Source organism: Brienomyrus brachyistius, chromosome 2 (assembly GCF_023856365.1).
Source record: "Brienomyrus brachyistius isolate T26 chromosome 2, BBRACH_0.4, whole genome shotgun sequence".
Taxonomy (NCBI): Eukaryota; Metazoa; Chordata; class Actinopteri; order Osteoglossiformes; family Mormyridae; genus Brienomyrus; species Brienomyrus brachyistius.
Window position 1 is genome coordinate 15,152,851 of NC_064534.1, and position 25,602 is coordinate 15,178,452.

Sequence of the window (25,602 nt, forward strand, 5' to 3'; positions counted from 1 at the left end):
GCTCAATAAATGACTCTTTTTGGAGGTACAGACCAAGACTACCTATGTGGAGGTCAGACTAAAATACCAAAATGAAGGTACCAGCCAGAAAATGCAGTGTAGAGCATACTCTTCAGTATTTCAAGTTGAGATTTTATTATGATTTTCTGAAACTACCCAAAAAATTCAACAAAATTCCTGCAGCTGCAGTATTCACTTTTTAATTTTAAAATATTAAAAGTTTGTTTAACTTAGCTGGGTAATACTTGCATTTGTAAAACAGTATTCACTTGTCTACTCCCATCAAAAAGTGCCTAAAATTTTATCATTGATATTTACTGTTATTTAATTGGTCCAAGCTATATTATGAAAGTATTCAAGGACCCCATATACAGTAGAGTATCATTTCTCATCTTAAATCACACTAGATTAAAATCTCAATTCTTATCTGAATACCAGTGAAAATGTTGGATGCCTGAAAACAGCGCGGACAGTCTAATAAATACCAAGTTTCAGACAAGCGTTCTACTGTAGCGCCACGTAGAAATGTCACTCAAATACATGTATTTACTTAATCTTCATTATTTATATGAGTCGCAATATATTTTTTGTGAAACATTCACTCCCCCAACACATGACAAACAGGCTAGTTTGAAGTTAATAATTATCCAAGCCGAAGTTCACACAGAAACATAGCTAAGAGTTTCTCACTAATTTAGTTACTTTCTCCATTCCATTGCATTAAAGCTAACTGAAACTTTAACAGAAACGTTTGATTATAATCCGCTTAGTGCGATAAGAAAATCCCACACAAAAATCCTGGTCTCATCCAGAGAGTCTAAGAACCCCCCCACCACCCATCCACTTACACAAACACACACACACACACACATGCACACGTGTGCATACAAACACACACACATGCACAAACAAACACACACACAAACATGTTTGGGCATTTAAGTAGAGGAAAACATTGTGCAGCTTCATAATACATACAGTAATCCTTGAACTAGATTTCATCATTATCATTAATTTTGATTTATCACTGACCTTAACAAAAAAACAAAAAAAAAAAACACACACAAACACCTTTGTCTCAATCTGTTGCCATTACCCTGACAGAGTGCTTAAAGAGTCAACATTCTAGCATTGTGGAAAGCTGGAGGAAACAAACCACAAGCTGTCTAGTTGTAATTATACTACAGGCTTCCAATCATCTCTTCGAGTGCAAACAATAAGTGTGAATCATGTCTCACATTATGTGCCAACTGCAGGCACAACAGCACTGCCATATGGAACAGACTGGCATTAACCAAGAATGGAGACAATACGTTTAAATCAGCAGTAGAACTGCGGACAAACTGCACGATTGGCACTTTTATTCACCCGGCAACAGTAACCTGGTAATGAGATAAAATTAAATAGCAATATACAAGGATAATGTGGCAGCAAAGTGAGGGCAAAATGACAGAGGATTACTTTATTTGTTAGCTCTAGGCCGGATATTTGCATATTCACTTGATTGGCAAATCCACAGACCAAACCCAGAGGTATGGGGGTGGAGAGTTGCTGTTTCAATAACTTGAACAGTAAATAGTGAGAATACTCCTCTTCCTCTACTATGATACTCTGTATATAGGATCATGGTGACTGTTGACCAAATAGGCCAAATTGCGACTTGGGAAGTCAACTTGCGGTGACCGTCCTGAGGTGTCTGCATGCGATTTGGAGTACAACCGTAGAAGCATTGATTCCTTCCACATTTTAGCCGTATTTTAGACCGGTCCCACCTAGGGCTTATAATTGGACTGTAAGGGGAATTGCACATTTTTCGAAATGGCTAAAAGCAGCGGATATGTTTATCGTTACCTGCATTCCAGTTTCCCACTGAGATGGGCGTGGCGTGTGGCACAGTGGGTTAGAGTGCTCTGCCTGTGATTGGATGCTCACTGGTTCAAATACTGTTGTTGGTAGTGTGATTTCACCAGAGGGCTAGATCTTACTTTTTGAAACATACGTCACTTTGGATGAAAACATCTGCTACACAAGTGCACAAATTTGTCATAGTTGACAGGAGAGGCATAAATACAGGAACAGCAAGATGATTCTCTTATTTTTGTACCTTTCCCTCACTTTCTCTTATGTGTCTTGTACTTATCTGTTCTACGGTTCCTGTCAATTGCCTGTATTTCTGTATGACTTTAAAGGATAAGATTAAAACAACCTTTTCCTTCAAGATCATAGAACACAGGAAACCACATAGGAACACATAACGTAGGAAACCACACTCATATTCAGTAGATTTAAAAAAGAAACAATTCAAGGATCTTAGAAACCTTGTTTTCCATTCCAAAGTTACAAAAACTTTCAGCACCCTCACTATGAATGAACTCAGTGCTTCTGAGGTAGGACATGTCGAAGCCAGCAACGGCGTATTGATCCTTAATGAGGGATCCGCAGCCTCAGTCTGCCAGCCTTCTCTTGGTACTATGAACTCTGATCACCCACAATATGAAAAGACAAACTGCCTCTATATTTTCCAGGGCATTTCATCTTGCATTTCATCTTGCTACTCAAGGAGAACCAGTGACTCTGTTGTACCAGAAACGTCTTCATCCTTTCAAACTGAGGCTACTTCAAGCGATGCTCTATAAAGACATTTCTACAGCTGAATTATGAATTCATAAGTAGACAAGTAGACAGACAACAAATTGGTGATGAAAAATAACACAATACTCCCAGCTGATTTTGAAATGTGTTCTCATTCATTATATATAATAAAGTATTGAGACTACTGAGTCCTGTTATACATGCATGGCAGCTGATATAACAATACACAAATGTACATACGTGAACCATACCAATTTAAGTATGACTATGCTTATTGAACTGTAGATATACTTACTTCCAATGCTAAAAACAGTTGGACCAACACTGACAATGGTTTCTAAAAGAGTAGCCAGAATAATCCCTAAAAAAGATCCCAGGACATAAATCCTGCCTGCCACAGACATGTGACATGATCTGCAATGCTAATCTGGAGGGAGTAGCTTTTACAATTCAAATCACTCCTACTTCTGCGTGACATGGCATATTACTACCTTCTAAGGACAGACGACAGAAAACCATGCTGTCCATATTAATAAATTATGTTGTTTATCATGTTAATATTGAATGCAGTGAATTAAAGATTAAATATCATCAATTTATAACTAGGCATGTAAAAATCATTACATAAATCATCTGATTGAAATTCTTTGAGTTGACCATGATTGTTTTGCATAATGTTGTATTTCTGCCACTATTTCCATGTTGTTTCCTATCGTGTGATGTTTGATTGGTGCTCATTCAATGACGTCATCTCATTGCACTTCCCAATCGATCCGTACCACCTACCCTATTTGTACATCACACATCCGTGCATGCATAGCATTACACTTCAAGGCATATTTTGCAACGGTGCCAGATTTGTACCACTTCATTTCACGATATTTTCACAACCCAACCTGATCCTGTTAATATTTCTTTTCATGATGTCAGGTCCATCTAATAGACTACTTGTGAGGAGTCTCCACCAGCCCAGAATGGGTTATACAGCCAGACATTCTGATTTTGGATTCTTTGTCTCTGTCAGTTGTGTCCGAGTGCGTGTTTATGGGGTTGTTAAGTACCCCAGTCACGATCGGGTGACTGTTTGGGTCCCTGATGGCTGCCACTATTTATGCTGTAGCAAAGTCGGTAGATTATGCCAATAGTACAGCCAGAGAAATGTATGTTTCGTTCTTTTTTTCTGATCCCACATATTGGACTGATATATTTATTTGCGAAACAAACGCAAATATGCCAAACTTCATATTTCAGTTCAGACTGAATGTAAGCTATAAGGTTACCAAAAATAACATGTAGCTGGATAGCAGCGATTTCGCCTGATAGAAATATAATCTAATATTTCAGATATGGTATATATAAATTATGACAAGCAAAGAAGACAGATTGTTTTTTCAATCATTGGAATCATTAACACCAGGGGCCCACATCACAATTCAGCTGGATGTCTTGCTTAGCCGGAAAACTTGTCGGATTTAAGCTATCCCAGTTTAAATGGACATTATCCTCATTCACAGACATTTTGCCCAGACTACTTTCATTCTGCAAGTTTATCCCGCTTTAGTTTGCTGCAAATGAAGACAGTATAGTTTGCTATAAAATGAACGGATCTGGCTGTGGCAGAAAATGCGATGCTGTGTATGTATGTTCGAAAATGCTGCGTATGCACAGATGTGCAAGGGACAATCGGGTAGGTGGTACAGATCGGTTAGTGACAACCTCTTGAGGCGTTTAACTTCTTGTTATTTATGTCCAATCTGTCCTGTACAGTTTTTTGTTTATGAAGCCTAAAAAGGCAAACAGAAATGTAGTTTTTATGTGTATGTTCTAATAACCCCCAGCTCCCTGGGTGTCGCTATGGGTGGCAGCCCTTCGCAGACAACTTCCTCTATGAAAAAAGAGCAAGTTGTGGGAGGCGTAAAGACAATTTCCCTACGGGGATAACTAAAGTATTGATTATTATTATTAAGTCATAGGTCTTCCACTTCATAAGGTGTACGTGTATTATTAAGCTATGATTAGGCTACCTTGATAACACAGGGCTTATAACAGTCACGCGTCTGACGTGACACTCGTGCTTTCAGACTCTCAAACTTACGCCCGACGTCTTACAGCAAATCTATATTATTCCATTATAAATGCAAAATGTACTACATCACAAGCATTGGGGAATTCTACAAAGCCTACAGACCATTTACACAGTAATAAAGGTGTCACATACATGTAAATGCGTGGACTTGTCTCGAAAATCTCATGACAGCCAGCTGACCAAGGTTGGCAACCCTGATAATATTGCTATTAACAGAAAACAACGATTTAATTGTTAATTGTGATTATTTGTATGACAAATAAAAAATCAATCATGACAGCACTCAACACAAGCAGTTAGAAAGAAATTTTTGACTTGATATTCAGTTCACACCAACACTGAGGAGCAGTATAAGTCTGGCCGAAATTGCAGTGCCGTAAGCCTACAAAGAGACCAGGAAAACAAGCATTTTAGTGACGACGCTCATGAGAGACAGTTGCGGAGGAGCCCCTGACAGAGGTGTTTTGCTGGAGGCGGAGCTCTAACCTCATAGTGGGCCACCCTCTGGGACTCCGAGATGAGCTGGGCACTGCACACCTTGCAGTAGCTGTCAGTGAACAGCCCCTGGTCCTCGTCTGTAGACTTCATCTGGGAGGGAACAAAACAAAGTTGGTGTCACTGAGACAAAATGCAGCCTGAAAAGGACACACTGCATGCACATACTGTACATAAACCAGTGCTGGATCTTACAATTAAATAATGCATCACTGTACCAACAGCCAGGCAATATTGCAGATTCTTCAGTTGTTTTTTTTTTATTTATTTATTTTTCATTGATTTACTGAGATTGATTTACCTAGACCAGACGTTTCTCATATCTTTTTTTTTTTTTTTTTTTTTTGAGTAAATGGCTTAGAAATCTCTTTTTTAACATCAAACATTCAATCTGTTCTTATTTACAAAAAGGCCAATATCATCACACCAAGGTTACAGCGTGGTATTGTTAAAAAGCTATTTGCATGAAACATCAAAAAGAAAATGGCTTCAAAAAAATGCCTCGGGTATTAAAGCACGGATAGTATTTCAGTGAAAACTAAAGGTGGATGGGATATGCAATGTAAGATGCCGGATGCACTTTCTTGCGTTCTCTTTCACTATTCTGCCTTTTATAATGTGGGGATTTGATCAACTTCTTTTCCATGAAGTCCGTCCTCTTTTGCTCCACATGGACCTGCTATATATTTGCAGACATATCTGCATCCTTTACTTTTGTCGATTGCTTCTATGGCTTCTGTCTGAACTTTAAGTGAGGTACAGTGTTAGGAGATCTGCTGCCTCCCATGTCTAAATTTACAAAACTAAAATGGGCCTGGGAATCTGTTACATGAAAGTTGCACACCTCTGCACCTTAAAATGTAGTTGCAAAAGAGAACCCTACTGTACCAAGCACACCAAGTAACCCAGCCTTGAAGGCCTATCTGGATCATTCATTATTTACTATAACCGCTATTATCAAAGTCAATGTTGAAATAAACTGGGTTTGGTCAAAATCCAGCTAAGTCAATTACTCAGTATTAGCAGAATATTTTAAACTAAATTCCCATCCTTTCCTGTTCTACTAAGCAGAAAAGTTACCATTTTTGCTACTGTTTTTTTTTTTGCCACGCAGGACCACTGGCTAATTCATTAATATTGTTCCTGCTGCCGTCTTGCCACCACCTCTGTGCATAAAATTTCAGGGGGAAGCAATCAGTAGGTGATGGAACATGGTCCTGCTGAGAATGAGATAAGTGCCTGGCAGTGAATGACTTTTCTTTTTAAAACTATTTATTTGCATGGCGAATGTCCTTGATGGTTTTTTTGCATTCAGTTCGAATATTTCATAAGAACAAGCATAAAGCACTGATATTTTGCCCAAGTATTGTACAATATACAAATATTTTTACTCATTCATTCTGAAGTCATATTCAGAATTTTTTTAAAGAAATTTCAAATGTAAGTTTTTAAAATTAACACTGTCAATGTTCACCATGCCTACGTTTCTTGTTTTATAATACCCCAAGCTTTCACTGAGCCGCTGAATGATGTTATTTAATTTTGCTATATAAAAATTCATGTACGATACAATAATTCAGGTCCTGCAGAGAGGATACTCTGGGAGGGTTTACAATGACACCTTTGAAACATCGGGGCCTTAGAAGTCTAATAGTGAAGTTTACAGTAGCAAAGGAAATCCAAGCTCATGCATTAGAATAATTCATTTCGCATGGAAAAACTCACAAGGATGGACTTGGAAATAAATGCATCAGCGAGGACATCAAGAAACCACAACAACTCAGCAAAAGCAAGAGGAACCACCTCCTGGCAGAAGCCAAGTGCCTTAAATTAAAAGTCTTGAAGTGTTGATCCTCTTGGCTGAGTATGAAGCATCTATTGCAGTCCCAGCTAGAACTTGAGTGCTTACTGAACGTTTCTCTCCGAGAAAATACTCTGATTTGGTCTCACAAACGTTCTGGCTACAAAAAATAATCACAATTTCGTAATAGTACAACGCGTAAATTATATATTTAGCATTGCATTCATCATTTCAGATTTGTTTTGTCTTGTCCACGTATAAATCATCTTTCAATTCTACAAATCGTACGGGGAATTGGAACTAGCAGAGATCAGAACAAATAACAAACCTCTTTACACAGCAGGAGCTTAAAAGAGCTTCTGATGATTGTTGACCTTGGACTCAATGCAGCACTAGATAAACTGCCAGGCCCCACTTAAATATTAAGCATCTACATACCAAAGAAGTGAGGTGGGCTGAATATTCTCCTCTCTTTTGCATGTTAGTATTTATGTTATTCAGCAGAAGAAAAGGTAATTTAACCAAAGGAGACTCCTTCTGCAGCTGGTCCTGAGTCAGCAGCTCTCACATCACTCCATCTAGAGCTCATTATGCATACAAAAAGCAATTTATAATAAAATTTCAAGGCATCTTTTATCTAATACTTGTATAGGACCACTAATATAAATAATACCGCTTCCTTCAAAGCACCAGACATTACTGATCATATCAATTACAACACACGTGTGGTTTGGGTACTTAATTTTACTACTTAGATTATAATACGCGCATTTCTAAATAGAACAGTAATTCCCTTACTTCACCCTTTGTTGCGAGAAAGTCTGGCTTTCTCATTTTGTTGCAATGAACATGATTATGAGAATAACTGAACATTTAATGGGATTTCACAAGAGACTAAGATCACATTAGACTAGAATGAGTTTGTATTGTGAGAAAATAAGGCAATAAAAGCAAAAGAAGAAAACTGACATTCTCAAACTTCAAAGCCGTGTCTCAGAATAATGTAAAATCACATATTTCCTTACAAGTACAAGCACCCAATATAGTTTAACAAGAAAAATATGGCATAAAAACACAACAGGATGCTGAAGTTATTGTTGCCTACTACTGCCAAAATATGAGTGAAATTACCCAAGCAGTATTGTTTAAATTACTAAAACCATCTCCAAGAATAACCTAGTAACAGTTTGAAAGTCATGTCACTTCCTCTTCAAATCTAATCTCCCATTTTCCCCAGGAAAAAAATAGGAAGTCTCTGAGTTCACCATCACCAGGATGTCCATAATCACTTTTTCATTCCCTCTCTCCAATCAGGTGTAAATATCAGTAGCCTGGCAGAGACAGGACCCCTTGAAAGCGATGCCCAGCGTGGTCTGACATGTTAAAATCTGCGATTTTCTGTGAAATCTAAGGGGCCGAGCCGTGAAGCTGGACAGCAAAGCATGAAGATGCAATGCATTTGGTCCTGCCCAGGTGTTCTATGCTGGCTCAAGGACTGTCAACAAATACAGAAAAAAATCTCAACCGAGGAAGCTATAAAACACCTAAAACACCTTTCCAGGTTTCCAAAACTCATACACCTACTGGAGTATGCATCGATATACTGTACGGGATTTACTTCAAACACATAGATGTAAGGGGTAGGAAATAGCAGAAACGCTTTATAAAAGATGTGAATATAAAGTATAAATCTCGAGCTTTCTTATTTTACATTCATTTTCATATCCCACAATCTGTAGATCTATTGAGTGAATATTTTTAGATGCCTATTCTACAGTAATTGTTTCACAATTAAAATACCAAATTAGCACCTAACGTGAGACTGGAAGCTATAGCTACTGAAATTGGACCAATAGGCCAACATGTTACAATAGGCCTGAATTTATACAATGTTGTTTTTTTGTTTTTTTTGCTGTAACATAACATGTATTTGTCGCTACGTCATTTCCTGTTCAGAATAAACAATGAAATTAAAAAAGACATGTCTTGACACAGGAGGGACCTAAATTCACAGGTAGGTGTTAAACACGCGGGGAAGAGTATCTGAAAGCCAGTTCCAGAATGACATTAACCACTGGGCTATTTATTCTGACTTATCTTTGAACAGGATAACATCCAAAAGGAAGACGAATCGTAAGAACTACGCACACAATTGCTGTTTTCCACAAAAAAATAAAAGGTGGGCAGTTTCCTTGTGAATTTTTAAACAAGATATACAATGCTTATTTGCAAGAAGAAAAAAAATTGTAATCGCTAGGGCATTCCCACTAGATGGCACCTTCAGTCGTTAACACAAAATAATAATAATAATAATAATAATAATAATAATAATAATAATAATAAAATGCATTATTATTATTATTATTATTTTAAAGCGCCTTTCAAAGTACCCAAGGACACTGTACAGTAAAAGCAAAATATAAAAGTTGTTAGTGGCAAAATTACCAATCCTATGTATATATCCCAAGCATCTCTATGATGCTTCCGTGCTTCGGCACTCCACTCACTCGCCATGTGCAGATGACATGAGGCAGCTACCGTTCTTAAAGAGGCAGCACCAAATTTAATCGAAAGAGGGCAATGGTACGCCACTTGGCTACATACAGAAAATGTTATACTAATTGTGGATATGAGTTGCTTATGGCTAGTACTCGTTGCAGTTAGTCAAAGTGGCAAAGCAAGAGGTGCTGGAATTACAATGTGCTAATTCATGAGACAACATCACCTGAGCGAGTGTGCGACAAGAAATGGGCAGAAACAGACCAGGCAAAAAAATAAACAGAGCTAAGGGATGCTACAGTGTAGGAATGGGCGACACCTCCCATTATCTCTTTGATCCGACACAAACTAATACAAAGGTCTGAAGGAAAAATGACCTCAAATAATTCGCGTGAAGACCATATGTAGGAAGATCATTATTTTATTATTTCTTGATCGATGAGTATTATTACTTAACTATAATGTTTGAATGGTCCATTTCTCCTCCAAAGTGAATGACAGGATAAGCAGTTAGCCAATTCAGGGGAGATTCAGCTCACGATTGTGAATGGGATTCACTACGTAACCTGGGTTAGAATGACCTACCTGGTGAAGTATTGTTGGTGATGTAGTGATTACAGTATATAGCAAAGCTCCTCTCACGGCCATTGAGAGTCTCACACTATTTTAAATCAAGCTTGGGATTTAAAGTTCAGTGGCAACTTTGCACCAGAAAAGAGACTTGGTGTGGACAAACACCGTGGTGAAGATTTAAGATGTATAATGCATTAATTCCTAATACATGATAGACATTATACATAACATAAAACAAAAACACAAGAACAGAATAAAATTAACAAACAGGATAGAATGGGGACAGGCAGTGACCAGGTTTCAAAGGGTACCCTTACAGGGAAAGACTGCTCTGCACAGCAAGCCCAGGATCTCAAAAGTGTGACCCAAAATTATAAAACAGATGAAATAGCACAGGCTAGACAAATGAACAAATGAATAAAATGTGGTTTACTTGGATGTGGAAGGAGTCTCTGCAAGTTTGTGGCTCAGGTGAGGAGCTGAGTGGTACAGATGGTATAGATGGAATTCAAGAGGAAGAGATGTCTGGAGGGGGCGGCATGGTGGTGCAGTGGTTAGCACTGTTGCCTCACACCTCTGGGACCCGGGTTCGAATCTCCGCCTGGGTCACATGTGTGTGGAGTTTGCATGTTCTCCCCATGTCGTCGTGGGGTTTCCTCCAGGTACTCCGGTTTCCCCCCACAGTCCAAAAACATGCTGAGGCTAATTGGACTTGCTAAATTGCCCGTAGGAATGCATGTGAGAGTGAATGGTGTGTGAGTGTGCCCTGCGATGGGCTGGCCCCCCATCCTGGGTTGTTCCCAGCCTCGTGCCCATTGCTTCCGGGATAGGCTCCGGACCCCCCGCGACCCAATAGGATAAGCGGTTTGGAAAATGGATGGATGGATGGAGATGTCTGGAGCGTTTCCTGCTTCTCTAATTTTCTATCTTTGGTGAAGCTTCAGCTGGTAGGATTTTCTTATTGGTCATGGAGCTTTTGCCTGAGTTTTGGTGGCTCTTCTCCCCCTTTTTCTTGTGGCTGAGTCTCTGCTTCATGCGGCTCTACTCAAGATTCAAACGTAGGCATCACACGTCTGATCTTGAGCTCCTGGGTTTTATCGTCTAACTTACACCACACATGCTGATTACTCACATCGGGGCATAGTATGAGCACATCATCAAGTTTTGACACTTTTAGGAAAGTTTTACAGAAGTTATATTCCACTAGACCCAGAAGGATAAGCGGTTTGTAAAATGGATGGACATTCCACTAGGTGGACTTAGGAGTCGCCATTAGTTCCCCAGAATAACAGATCTCAATTACATATTTGTAAGTTACAATTTGTGGTTAAATTCAACAAAAAGAAATTAACAAAGGAAAAGGCAAAAAGGCACTAATGATGAGCTCAGATAAGAGAGAGAGAGAGAGAAAAAAACCTCTAAATAGTTAAACAAAGGAAGGAGTCTTATAATAGCCGAGGATAAGTAAGCTACATGGTTATATTATTTTAAATGTTTCCTGATTTCTCTAAGGTAGGTGTGAGAATATGAGTGGATATCTGCGTGCACGCACGCACGCACCTACATATATATAAATCATTGTTTATATGAGGAATATAGCACAGGCTATGTGAGAGGCATTCGTGACGGTGACAAAATTATTAAGATTACTGAAAGGATAGACAACATATCTAGATATTTCTACTGATAAATGGAAAAAACTTACACAAAGACACACAGGCAAATATTTAACTGATCTTTTCTCTCTTCAAGGTACAGTATTGTCTATGAGGAGGCAGAAGGGGGGGGTCATGTTGGATTCTTAAAACACCAGTGCTCTTTGTTTCTTATCAGTATTTGAGTATGCACCCCCTCCCCCCCTCAGGCTAGGAGTACCAGTACGTTCTACAGCCCAGAGCCTTAAATCAGGGACCTGACTGTTATTTTTTCAACTTTCTGAGCCATAAAGTAAAGAATTTGAGGCTACATTCTGTTACTTTATTAATGGGATTAAGTGTGCGTGTGTGTGTGTGTGTGTGTGTGTGATCCTATAGGTTGGTATTGCCGATACCCGTCCCAATACTGGGGGACAGGAAGGTTTTTAATATTAATGAGGCGTTCATCTTGCATTGAAAAAGATCACATTTACATAAAGTTAAGCCGTGCTGTTTATTTAATATTTAAAGTCCGGTCATACTGAATACTCATTGTTTGTATGACATTTCCGATAAGTGCTATGGAAGGTCCTGCTACCATTCACACCTGTACCTTTGACACAAACACTTTCTGGATCTCACCCAACAACTATGGCAACAAAGCAATTCAGTATTAGTGAATCATGATGCAGGGATGCAGAAAAAAGTAGAAAAATCAGAAATACTTGTCCGTTTCAAATGTGAAGAAAATTACTATGTATATTACAGCTGCCTCAAACTAGGGGAAATACAGGCTTTCAGACTAGGATATCAAATTAACACAATATTTGTATTATAATTGGAATAAAGTGGTGGAATACAACACAATGATTACCTTTAAAGTACAACATTTTTTTCAAGTAGATCAGTGTTTGCCTTGTAATATACATAATAACAAATGAAGTAATAAAAATATGGGTCAGCATGTGGCTGCAAGTTAGGGCTGGCAGGATAATTTCACCTTTAGGCCCTTGAGCAAGGCCCTCAACCCCAATTACTCCAGGGACAGGCTGTAAATGTAATGGAAACCGTGAAAAGAAAAATTCCATCCATCCATTTTCTATACTGTACCTGTTTGTACTATACTTCACAGAGTTCCAGAGACCATCCTGGAGGTTACCGATGCAAGGCAGGGAATAACCCAGGATGGCACACATCATTCACACACATACATTCACACCTACAGATAATTTGGGAACTCAATTTCACTGTCGGGGGAAACCAGAGAATCTGGAGGAATCCCCATGACGACATGGGGAGAACATGCAAACTCCAGACTTGACACGAGACTGGAACCCTGGTTTTCACTGTGCCACCATGCTGAAAAAGGAATTTACACGTCTTTGCTGTAATCGATACAGCCATTAACACAATACAAAAATGGCCTGGCCTTGAAAATTATAAAATTGTCACACTAACCCTTCATGGAAAAAAAATTGCAATAGCATGATCATTGGTGGTACTTAACTGTGTTCATTGGGCCATTTATGCTGTAATTTATGTTAGAGCTCGGTTACTAGAACAAAACTAAATGCATTGATCAGTAACAAATCACATTACATGCGAATTACCACCTTTAAATGTGTATTCTACGTCTTTGGAAGCACAACAAAATACATATATGCATTTGCCCATTAATTTCAAAGCACAGAAAAATGATTGCATGCACCATTAAATAGCTTCACAAAACCCTGCCTATGTTATAAAGTTCATTGGCGGTTTTACAACAAGTAGGAAACACGCGTTAAGCCTAACGCTATATAAAAAGATAATGATGCTTGTGGAAATCAGTTCAATTTACCTGCTCTATTCACAGTTGTCAGCCCTAAATATATTTTTCAAGTCTACTTAAATTCTTGAGCAGTTATGTGGGTATACTGTTCTAAGTAGTGAAGTATACTACACAGCCTCATCACATGCCACCCACAGTCAAAAAAAAAAAACGTTACGTCAATAACACTCTAAACATAAGAGCCTTAAAAATAGCAACATTTTATTTTTGTTACAATTACCTTCATGAAATGTTTGTTCGTTTTTTAATTTATAGCGGATTTAATCAATTATTTTCTACGGCTTCATCCTTCCTGACCGATTTCCACTTCCACACGGCCATCCTCAACTAGGCGATGGTGCTTGACTGCTCATTTACACAGCTAGTTTAAGCAAAATAATAAAACAAATCTTAATAACACCTTGGCAAAAGGGTAGGATGAAAGATTCAAGTTATGAAGAGACATTGTGGTGCTACAATATGAAAGGAGGAGGCCAGAGTACTAAACTAGAGTGTTTACTTTTCAAAATTAAAAAAAGCTGCTTTACTGTTGAAGCATCATAAACTGTGATTATCCACATTCTTAAGTCAGCATAAAGTCATTTTGTTCAAAATAATCTAAGGCGTGCACTACTGCAGACTTGATGTTATAAAGCTATTAATAAATTAAGAAGTGCAGCAATTTAGCTCAACATATTATGCCAAGAACTTAACCATTATGAAGGAGATACAACGGAATGGAACATCCAATATTTTCTTCAACACTGGGAAATGCTTGGTGTAACAGAAGTGAAATGGCCAACATTATAAAAATGTTACATATGATGCTTCAACCGGAATAAGAAGATTTAACACAATCGTTAACTTCTACAACAAATACCTTATATTTTTCATGCCTAAAACTGTTCCCTTCTGGCTGTAAATACTGTACACCACCTGAATTCATTAGCAGTCCATTAGCGAGAATTAAGTAACAAGTGTTGAACAGTAGGTACGAGACGCCATTAGAGGTCGTCTCCGGATCTTACAGGGAAGGAACCCAAACATGCCCCCCCCCACCCTGAGAGCAGCAGCCAAGCGAGGTTAAAGCAATGAGGCTTCACCCAGGGAAGCCCCTTATAAAACTGTCTCCGCATCCTCGGCAGGTTCCCAGAGTAGAGCTCGGCTTCAGTCCAGGCAGCACAGAACGGCCTAGTGTGGGATCATGGACAGGAAATTCAGTTTACCCAATGAGGACATAATGATGCCCATTGCATCATTTCCATACAAGAAGATAATTTACATATATTACAATAAAATATTTAGCTCCACTACTACCGCTGCAGTATATGGAGTAAGGATTCAGTGAAAGTTTGGTTGCACTTCTATGACCTTTGTTACTTATCTGAAATGCACTTCCCGTGCCTGCACATTCATAACCAGCAAATAAATATCACTAAATATCTTCGTACATATACACAAATATATAAAAATGCTCAATTTGCTTTTCAGACTGAAAGATAAAAGGTGAGCATACAAAAAAGTATACTGACAGAGACCATGTTTTTACCTCAAAGAATGAATGCTTATTCCTGGTGGCAGCTGTCAGATGGCAGAGGGGGTTAGTTTGGTTCAGGGACGGAAACCAAGGGATAAGTGAATGCTGCTTTGTGGGATTGTGTAGATGCTGCAGCCACGGGTCGGCAGATAGCCCCACTGCTTGAACGCGAAATGGCAGAGGTAGCTTACATGTGCTTAGCCAGTGTACGTTTGATCAACCATGTGGGAAAAGGAAACAAGAAGCATCAGAACAGAAAGAACGTGACGTTTTCCACTTTATACTCGCAGATTATGCCGAGTTAACTACCTACACCAGCGTTTCCCAACACGGTGCTTGAGGACCCCCAGACAGTTCACGTTTTTGCTCCCTACCAGGAAAAAGTGGACTGAATAGAAGGAAGCCGCGAGGGAGCTAATATGCGGACTGGCCGGGGCGACCCAAGGACCGGGTTGGGAAACCTACACAACACAGCAGGCAGACAGATTTGGGGATATAATTTTTGCCTTATGATACTTCATTAAGAATTATTTAAACGTGAACTGCACTGAATACACATGAACAGGGAAAACACGGAGTGACTGAAGCATGTAAATAGAAGCTGAAATACGGTAGAGAGGAAAACAGTTCTCACAACATGACACCTAAACTCCCGCAGATCCTCAGCAAATAATCTTCCTCTAATCCTTGATTACTTTCCCTTGCGTTTCGCTGACAGAGCCGACACCCGATCTTCATGTATGTGTGAGAAGAGCACATACTGTACTGTGCTGCAGGCTCAGTAAAGGTAATTCACCGCAACGCTGCATAGATACGTATGACAGCAACGCAAGATTCTACTCTTTACATCATAAACTGAAAAGCTCCGTCTTTCCTTACCGGCTGTCTGTGTAACAAAGGATCTTTCCATCAGGGCCACATAAATTTTAGATGCCCACCCCCTCCGCAAACCTTCATATATGCTACATACATTTTCCCCTTCCCCTACTTCAGTGGACCTGGATAAAGGCAGAACTGTTGTTTGTTTGAATCAATTCACCTCCACACTAGCGGTCAAAAGCAAGTAGAGAAAAAAGCACAGTAATAACTAGCCTCCTAACAAGCTAACACCCAGATACCAAGAAGCAGAGCAATATACTGCTATACTCTACATACAGTATATATTGTTTCCTCCCTGTGCTGTTCTTCAGAAGGGAGTAATTTAGGGCAAACAGGGTAGTCACCGCTTGTATTTATATCCCAAATTAATTATTTGGCTGTGATTATAAGCTTCATTTTACTCTTGGGAAATGCAAGAGGGACTTCTGATTATGGATAACCGATACAAAATATAACTAAAAAGATACTAATTATCTGTCAGTGAACTATTTTTGTAACTTTTACTGCATTGTGTAATTGTCTACATTTGGTAATAAAAAAAAAAACATGCATTTTGAGTTTCAAGGACACATCCCTCTGTTAGGCTGACAATGTGAATAAAATTCACATTTTCATGTTTTACAGAACTACAAGGGCTGTTCTCGATGTGATGGTGTATAGGTAAGGTAGTATATTTGGAAAAAAATCTTAAACGTGTGATACACTGCAAACATTTAGAATGAACTGGCGATTTAAATTCAAAGCAACACCAGTACGTTTCATAAATGTTACATTTTATATAGACAGCAGCAAGATAACAATGGGCTTTTGCCCCCACCAAAAGGCATTGTGCTTTACAAACACTCTGAAGCAGCTAAAGTGCGAAGCACTCTCTCCTTTGTTGGTCCCGTCTCATTCATTGGTAATACAGCTCCTAAGGGAAACACAGTCCAAATAAAGGCATCTGCTCTTTGCATTGAGGAGCTCGGTCCCTGCAAATCAGCCCTCTTCTCAATCTGCAGGGCTCTGCACCTGTTTTCACAGCATCACTGAAATATTGCTACTTGGGGGGTCCTGCTGTGTGCGTAATGTCTTGGCAATTCCTCCCTCGGCCAATGAAATAATGCAAATAAATTCACCAATTAATCTCCCAATCTTTGCAGTGCAGAGTTACGAAAGTGACGACCTACCCACCATGCCGTTCCCAATGTATGCAAAGTAGGAGAACAGAGCTGCCTTTCGACCGGCAGAAAGGTTTCCCAGTAGAGACAAACATTATGTACCTTGCGCGGCATTACGTTAACAATACATTACAGAACATCATTTTAGGTACCCATGGTATCTTGAAAACTGGGCCAAAAAAATTTCCATGCGTGGCGGGGGGGTTGGGGGGAAGTCGCCCATGGTACAAATTGCCCCACCCACTCAAAAAATTTTAATCACCAAGATTTCAGAATAGTGCACTTTTGAAAATACCATGAAAATGTTGTGGTGCATGTCGGAATATCATTTGACTGCCTCAATGCCTAACTATTGTTATTAAATACCCTTCATGTCTACATTATCTTGGGGGGTCCCATCTACAATTTGGTTATAATAAAATAATACTCATATGTAAGCTGTCATGTAGGAATCCAAAGGTGCATTAACATCAAGTTGGATCCTTTCAATTCAGCAGGATCAGTACAATGAAAAAAAGGTAATGAATTTTTTAATTATTATTTTTTACTTTATTTATTTATAAATAAATTTATTTATAAAGTTAATTTTTAATCAAAGTTAAATTTTTAGAACAATATTAATCTAGATAAAAATGAGGATTGTGTTAGAGTCACAGTTTAAATGCCTGCTCTAGTTGTACCTGTTTTGACATGGTTGCTTATCTTCCTCATGCGACATTAATTCTTTCGGCTATGCCAACGAGCTTGTAACTGCTGAAGAATCCACCAACTGGTACATCGAAATCTGTACATTTCCTAACAGTGGTCAGCTAAATCTGGTTACACCAATGGCGGGATCTAATGCAAAACGTAAAGCGCAAAGTGCAAGAAAAATATATGGGCCAGTCCAGATACATTTTGCCATTTTGACAGCGTTACAAACAGACTTTGCTCCAGTGCAAAGGACAAAAAGTTTGTCCTAACTCTCTTAATTATTCAAAGGCGTGTTTTGGGCAAAACATGCAATGAATCAATCAGGATGGCGCATCACCTCACCTTTAAAAGGCCGCGGCACATGAGCTGCAGCAGATCGCTATTACAGTGGTGCATTTACCCGGCGAGCCAGATCGTTTTTCACACAAGGACATACCCATGCGCGAGCTGAATAGGTGCGAGCACATCACCTTTGGGAACAGCACTGCCCCACCTAAACCTTTCAAGGTGAAGTAGGCATGGGATGAGGTAACAGTGAGTCTGTCCTCGATTTCTGGCATGACCAGATCATCCTTTTTTGAAGCAGTTACTGAATAATTCCTTTACTTCTTCTAAAAATGGGTAAGGGGAAATCCTATACTGTTTTAGGTATCAGTATATTTTACAGACAAAAGAATCTGCAGCAAAATGCAACAATTGTACCAAATCACAAGTGAATAATATCACTAACGGTATTTACATGACAGTCATACTGGTTCAGGATCAGGTGTGGTCAAGTATGGGAAGAAAAAGGGGTCATTTTACAAACAAGGCGTCCAAGTTGCCTGCTAAATCCTTAATTAAATCTTTATTAGTGTCCCTGCTGGGAAGAAAAGCATTTCAAACTGTGGTCAACTACCCACTGCCTGTACACAAACTCTTTATTAAATGCTAAAGACTAAATTATTCATGACTGGCTTCAAAACTTTTCGGTAAATGAACGTGCAAGTTATTTTAGAAGTAGATTAACGTTGATGATGCCAGAGGGAAAATTTTTTACTCGAGAGAATAATAGTTATTGGAACTAGGGCAGCAAAAAGAAAAAAAATATTTTGATAATTGAATGATCATGTGATCAGATCAACTAATGAATTAGCTGGGAAAACTGCAAATGCTTCATTTGAAACATCAAGAGGTATTTTTTAAGTTACAGTTATAATAAAAACTTAGCAAAGACAATTTCTATTTAAAGTGATAAAGTTGGAAAATAGCATCCAGTGACCGCCGTATTTAGCTTTTTAATGATTGTATTTTACACTGTAACAAAGCAACGTTAATGTTGGTAAGTGATGATGTTATTATATGCAATTTACACAGCAAACCACAAAAATGCAACCAGTCACTGACCAGGTTTGTTTGTCAGCTATTTTTATTATTGATTATTATCGACATTAGTGAACCAAACTTGAACTAAGGTTCACCAGTTCGTTTTCACGCTCCATAAGTACAATGTTCATAAACATTCATTCCTAAGGTCTTAGAGGAACTGAAATCTCGAACAAGTCTCTCTGCACAACACACCCCATCAAAATAAGTCAAAATATCTGATGAAATGTAATATTTAAAAGTGAATTTCCATTTCCTTTGCTTCTGTTACTCTATCTGAAATATAACATATGGCAAAGACAATGCCAACTAACCGCTTGCTCAACTACTCAATTTTGTACTGGAAAAAAAATGTATACTGCAGAAAGACAATTCAGTAATGTGCTTCAAATTCAAGAAACATCTACTGTACTGGTACTAAAAGGTAAACTCTGGTCTCCAAATTCTTGATTGAACCTAAGGCCACTACTGAGGGTCCGACACAAGCATGAAATGACAAAAACTGCGGGCAGTGTGAGTCAAACAAAATTCATCATGAGGTTTGTTAAAATATACTTTTACTTTAAGGTAGTTCCAAGTAGACCATCAAGTAAATGCACACCTCCACATAGCAAGTGTGTCCCTTACATTTTCTGTAGACCGAGACATATTCTAAATAAATTAAAACTAATTTGTCTAGAAAGAAGAGATGTTCCTCAGTTCTGGTTGGCTGCTCAAAACAGAGAAAAAAAACTGAGACTAAAACACTTTGACAGGCATTGGGGATGGGAAGCACCTAGTGCTGGTCAGCAATCAATAATCAATTTGCTGGAAGAATTCAGTGGATTACACATTGTGTGCAAGAACACATGTGCTCAGATAGTGGGATGATGCTCGTAAGCAAATTGCTGCTGACAGTCACAGAAGATGGGACAAAAGTACAACAGCTTATCTGAAGCGAGATTGAAAAAGGATCCATGTCATTTTAATACTGTAATGCAAGCAAAACAAGCCATGCAATACTTATAAAGCATTCAGTCAAAAATTACTGCTATCCTACTTGCCAAAAGATCCAGTAAAACATGGCACCTTTATAGTGGGAAGCAGGGGACTGAGCTAAAAAAAAATATTTCAAGTTATGCAACATGCACATTTGGACAACAACTTCACCATCATATGCAAGCCACCAACTTTGGCAGCTAAACACATCTTAAAATGGACTCGCATGACATAGAAACACTGACAGACCTAATCATTTAAATTCCAGTGACTGTCGACAAGAGGTTACTAATGACTCCATGACCACAATGAGTTGCATTTCAATGACAACTGAATGTTACATCATCCTTACCAATTCCCATTTAACTGCAACATGCTACACAGGATCTTTAAAAGCAGCTGCACTATAACCTCTGTAAAAAGGCAGCCAGCACCTCCATCCATCCATCTCGCTTGTCCAATGTAAGGTCAATAAATAATATGCGAGTGCAGACGAGATCGTGGGTCGCTCGAATAAGACATGCATGAAATCAGCAATTTGCAGATTTAATCATATTCAAAACCACACCTTCCACACAAAGCATAACCAATATGATTTCCCATCCTTGTCAGATAAAAGGAATAAGAGGTTGTCGCTGATCGACTCTAAACTGAAACTATTTGAACTATGTCATTGTTACGCCCAGCTTGTACGATCCTCGTGCGTTGGGGGGGGGGGGGGGTTCTTCCTCGATCTCCGTCGGGAACCACATGTCGGCTCTTCTGGGTTCCTCCTTCTCCTCTGTTTTTCCCTCTTGTTTTGGTCTGTCATTCTGTCAGGCTCGCCGGTTCACGGGTGCGGCGAACAGGTAGGCAGACAGGCAGGAAACAGGCAAGGCAGGCAGGATACGGGGAAAAAAATGGGGATTTATTTTGAAATCGGGGATTAGGAAACATCTGACGCAGACTAACATCAATGACAGACGATGAACTAAGGCAAGACGGGGACTGAAATAGACAAGACAACAGGGTACAGCTGGGTACAATCAGGGAAGCACACGTGGATAATCAGGGGGCGTGGCACACACGAGGATAATCAGGGGGCGTGGCACACACGAGGATAATCAGGGGGCGTGGCACACACGAGGATCGTATGAGCTGGGCGTGGCAGTCATGGTGGACTTTTTAAAATGTAACTAGCATAAGAGAAGCTAAAAAGAAACATACATAATATACTAAGGTGCAAGAAGCTCTTCTATCTGACATCCTCAAAAATCCATATTATGAGAAAGGACTGATGATAATACTGCACTTTAAGACTGAAGGGGAAAAAAATAATCATTTTCATGTTTACTAAACCCTTGTCACGACAGATGGTGCTTTTAGCAGCAGGGGTACAACAGGGGCGCGATGTGGCTCCAAGGGTTAGAGCTCTGTGCCTATGAGGGGGTTGTCATGAGTTTGAACCCATTAGGTAACACAGGCTTGCACCATCAGAGACAACGTGAAACTGAGCAGCTAAAATTTGCCGAGGGCGTTTGTGGCGGGGGGCAGCAGTGAAGCCCCCCCCCGGGCTTTGACCAGCACTGTAAGTCACTGTTGGGCCCTTAAACAAGGCCCAAAACTCTGAAAAATGCTCCGGGGGTCAAATGAGTTCATGTTCAAACCCAGAGCTTTGCTCTCACCTCTCTATGCATATATATACATATATGTTTCAAAGGAAGGCAAGATTGGATATTCGAAATCTAATGAAGTCCCATATACTTGTACAAGAAGTGGACAGTGCATCAATTGACATACAGCAAGGATGTTTAACCAATGCAAAAACGAGATTTAAATACATCAGTATCTGACAACAATGGTCATTACCGTTTCAATATTGTTATGCATTTCGGTCAATGCAGAAACGACCTTCTTCAGCAGTAATAAATAGTAAGAGAGAACAAAAAATAAAAGAACTGAATGAGAAATTAAAATAATAGAAGCTAATTTCACTGTCACTGGCTAACCAAAAAAAAAAAAAAAGATTAAATATAATGTATTTATTTTATGCAGCCACAATAGCTAGCTATAATCTCTCCAATTATTATAGTCGACTTGGTGTCTGGCAGATGTTATATATAGGTCACTGTTATGGCATACAGTATAGGCATCGACTGCCCGCAAGTGGAGCTAGCATGTTCCGGCAGGTTCACTGCTGATCCCGTGCACATTTTGGCCCCATGGCTCAAAAGAATGGATTCTAGTGAGCCTTGTGCTGAAAGGTCACCACAGGCCATTTCTCTTCTGCAAATAATAGTAAAATAATATTGTGCAACTCTTTTCCGGAAGCCTGAAACTTGTCACCATACCTGCCATAGCAATACTTACAAGAACTGCAGGTTAAAGTGTTCAAAAACCTAAGTGGAAAATAATTTCACATTTTCGAACAATATAAATTCCTTTGTTGTTTTTCAATTAACATTAATATACCCCAGAAGTTCCTAAATATGTATAAAAATTATAGTAAAAAACATAGTCTTTTATGAGACACAGGAAATTAATTTCCATCATGAAAGATAACACTAAATGACACGTGACATGTGTTTGTTTAAAGACTAAAGAGGCAGGTGAAGCCAAAAGCACAGATTGCAGTGTTAAAAATGGAACTGGCCCAAGCTACAGTAATGTTGTGAGTGAACTGATAGAACAATGAGCCACCTTGTGGTTTGGGGTGCAAGATATTCGATGCCAAGGAGAAACCTGACTCCATAAACTCCGACGATAAAGGTAAAGCCGTGCAAAAAATTTGCGACCATCAGTAACGTGCCTTTCTGGGGTGTCATTTAAAACATTTTAAAGGACGGGGGAAAGTATTTTGAATAAAATAAGCCTTCTGACACCAATGGCAGAAACATAAATAATAATCTGAGAGGTTCCTTGAGTCCTGTTTTGGTTTACATTAATTACCGGGGTGACTGCAAAATCTACACATTCTGCAATTGAGCATGAACAAGAAGCACAGACAGTACTGCTGTCCGTTTCTCTGATTAGCAAATGAAAAATATGCAAAAAAATTTTACAAGTTATTTACTTAACCCAAAACGGAAAAAAGTATAACATGACCATTAACTGAAAAAAAAACTAAATATGATTTTTAAATGTTAAATGTAGATGAACACTGTTCAAACATTGATAACTTCACGATAATAAAGCAGAGCAATCCACTCATGATAATCTGCAATTACAATGATGATTCTGATCCCAAACTTCCCAGCACCAGAATTCACAACTTCCGAACTTCGTTATTTTCAAATGAAATGATTCTTCTGGCTTATGAATGTAGGACCCCTGGCTCCTAAAGACAGACAGTAGCACACAGGTATAAAATGAACAGCTGCAAAATGGCAAACACTGGCCCACGATATGATTCAGGAGAGTTAACTGGGAAATGGGGCATCTCTGTAGGTTATCTACACGACTAATTGATGTGGGGCTCACGTTCACACTATTGAATAATGAAAAAGACAGTAATGGACGTTGCGGACGGTTATACACATTCACAAAGCCACATTGATAAAATTAATAGCATGTGAGAGGGAATATATATGCCTAATGCATGATGTATAACTATGCAGTCCAACGGAACAATTTAAATTGTATTACAGTGCAATGTGAAGAAAATCCAGCAAAGACAACCCATTGCAACTTGGGATAGAAAAATAATTTTAACTTTAAAAGGTGTTCTAATCAATATGCAGAAAACATTCCCAAGTGATGTCCGACTTAGCTTTATAAATCCTTTTCTGGTCATAGCCCTAAGTGCAATGTAGGACGTTTATAACTTGCCGAATTTCACCTAGTCCAAAGAAATGAGGCAAAATCACAAGGGAGTACGTTAAGTCTCCATCGCTAGGTTAATTACCATATGATACCATATGATAGGTTTACATTGCGATTATTTATTGGCCAGTTGCAAAGCAGAGCTCACCTTACCCTCACACATCATCCTCAGCTCAATCGTACCACAGGCGCAAATGTCAAAGCATATATTTAATCTTACAGCTCTGCAAAAACCGTATGCTTGTTCCCCACAGAAATAATGCATCAAGTGCTATCAATCATCTCGCCAAACTTCAAACAGCGCAGTCTCTTTGTTTAAGTAATCAGCTGTCAGCAAAGTGCACACATTTACAAACATTTCCCGTCTGCTGGCATCATCCCCGCACCAACAACATACATATTCTTTCCTGTAATGATTTTAACGCTATTTTAAAGAGTGATTTGCACAACACGTCATGTAAACAAACCTTACTATGTTGCCACAAACCTCATTTGTGAGGAAATCGCGACGACCTTTGCATTCCGAATAAAGTGCCTTACAAACCGCTGCCAAATATAGCGTTTACTATGTCGTCTTCCAAGTCTGCTCGTCACTACACTGTTTCACGGACAACACAAAAACTGCCTAAAATTTCTTCCACGTATTCTGCCATTGAAAATCAAAGTCTATGCGCACATTAAAAAAATTTACAAAAAAAACTTCATATTGCCATACATACTCTACCAGCAATGTCAGTTCTCCAGAAACCATATGATTCTTGTGAGAGTTGAGAGTTTGACAGAGGATTACTTTAGTCAAAAGCCACACAAAGGACATGCATGCAATGTTAACATTATTGCAACACACAAATAATTAGCAAATAAGTACCTGCCACTCCAAACTATAACCCTGGAACAAATGGTTCGGAAATACCGTCAGCTGATGTTGCACTTGAAGGGAAAACGTATAATCCATTGACCAAAGTATGTGGAGCAAGCGCTTATTGTCCGTGCTACCGAAGCCTCCAGCACCCGCAGTACTGGAGCCTCATAGCCGGTTTCTCCCCGCCCCGCCGCCGTCCTATTGGCCGCCGGCTTATAGTAGTACTACGGGGGTCCGCTGCTCAGCAGCTGAATTGGCGAGGGAATCCGGGTTGTCGGACACCTAGCACAGTAAACAATGCAATACACAGAATAACGAGCAGAACAGGGAAAGTACATAAAAACAATAGGAGTGATGTAACTTTTTTCCTGTCATTTGTCAAAATCAATGAATTCTTACTCCGACATAATTATTCATTTAACGCTAGAGGAATTATATTACATTTACGGCATTTGGCAGACGCCCTTAGGCAGACCGACTTACATAAGTGCTTAGAGGTCTCACCAGTGAATACATTCTGATACTAGTTCAATAGAACCTGACTAGTAATACTATCACTCCAAAAAACCCTGTTGCCAAGTAATACATATTATATATATATATATATATATATATATATATATATATATATATATATATATATATATATATATATATATATGAATGTTAACACTGTTAGACAGTGTTGTACAGCAGCTTCTAAATGTGACTTATCTGTGGTAAAAGCAGCCTGGCCACATGCTGACAGTGACAAGAGGAGTGTCTGCAGCTTCATGTGACCTTTTTACAGCATTAACACATGAAAGGGATCGGATATTTTAATCCACCCTGGCTGCT

At 39.0% G+C, this 25,602-nt stretch overlaps 1 protein-coding gene across 2 annotated transcripts in view; it reads right to left on the reverse strand.

The window, feature by feature from the left end:
* zmat4a (zinc finger, matrin-type 4a) overlaps positions 1-24,948 on the reverse strand; it is a 79,696-nt gene extending 54,748 nt beyond the window's left edge. For both annotated transcript variants that reach the window (XM_048990973.1, XM_048990981.1), the window contains exons 1-2: positions 24,772-24,948; positions 5,165-5,266 (exon numbers count right to left, since the gene is read on the reverse strand). In XM_048990973.1, coding sequence (XP_048846930.1) covers positions 5,165-5,266; positions 24,772-24,858 — 189 coding nt within the window. In that variant the 5' untranslated portion in view covers positions 24,859-24,948. The remainder of the gene's footprint in view (positions 1-5,164; positions 5,267-24,771) is intronic.
* Positions 24,949-25,602: the final 654 nt, after the last annotated feature.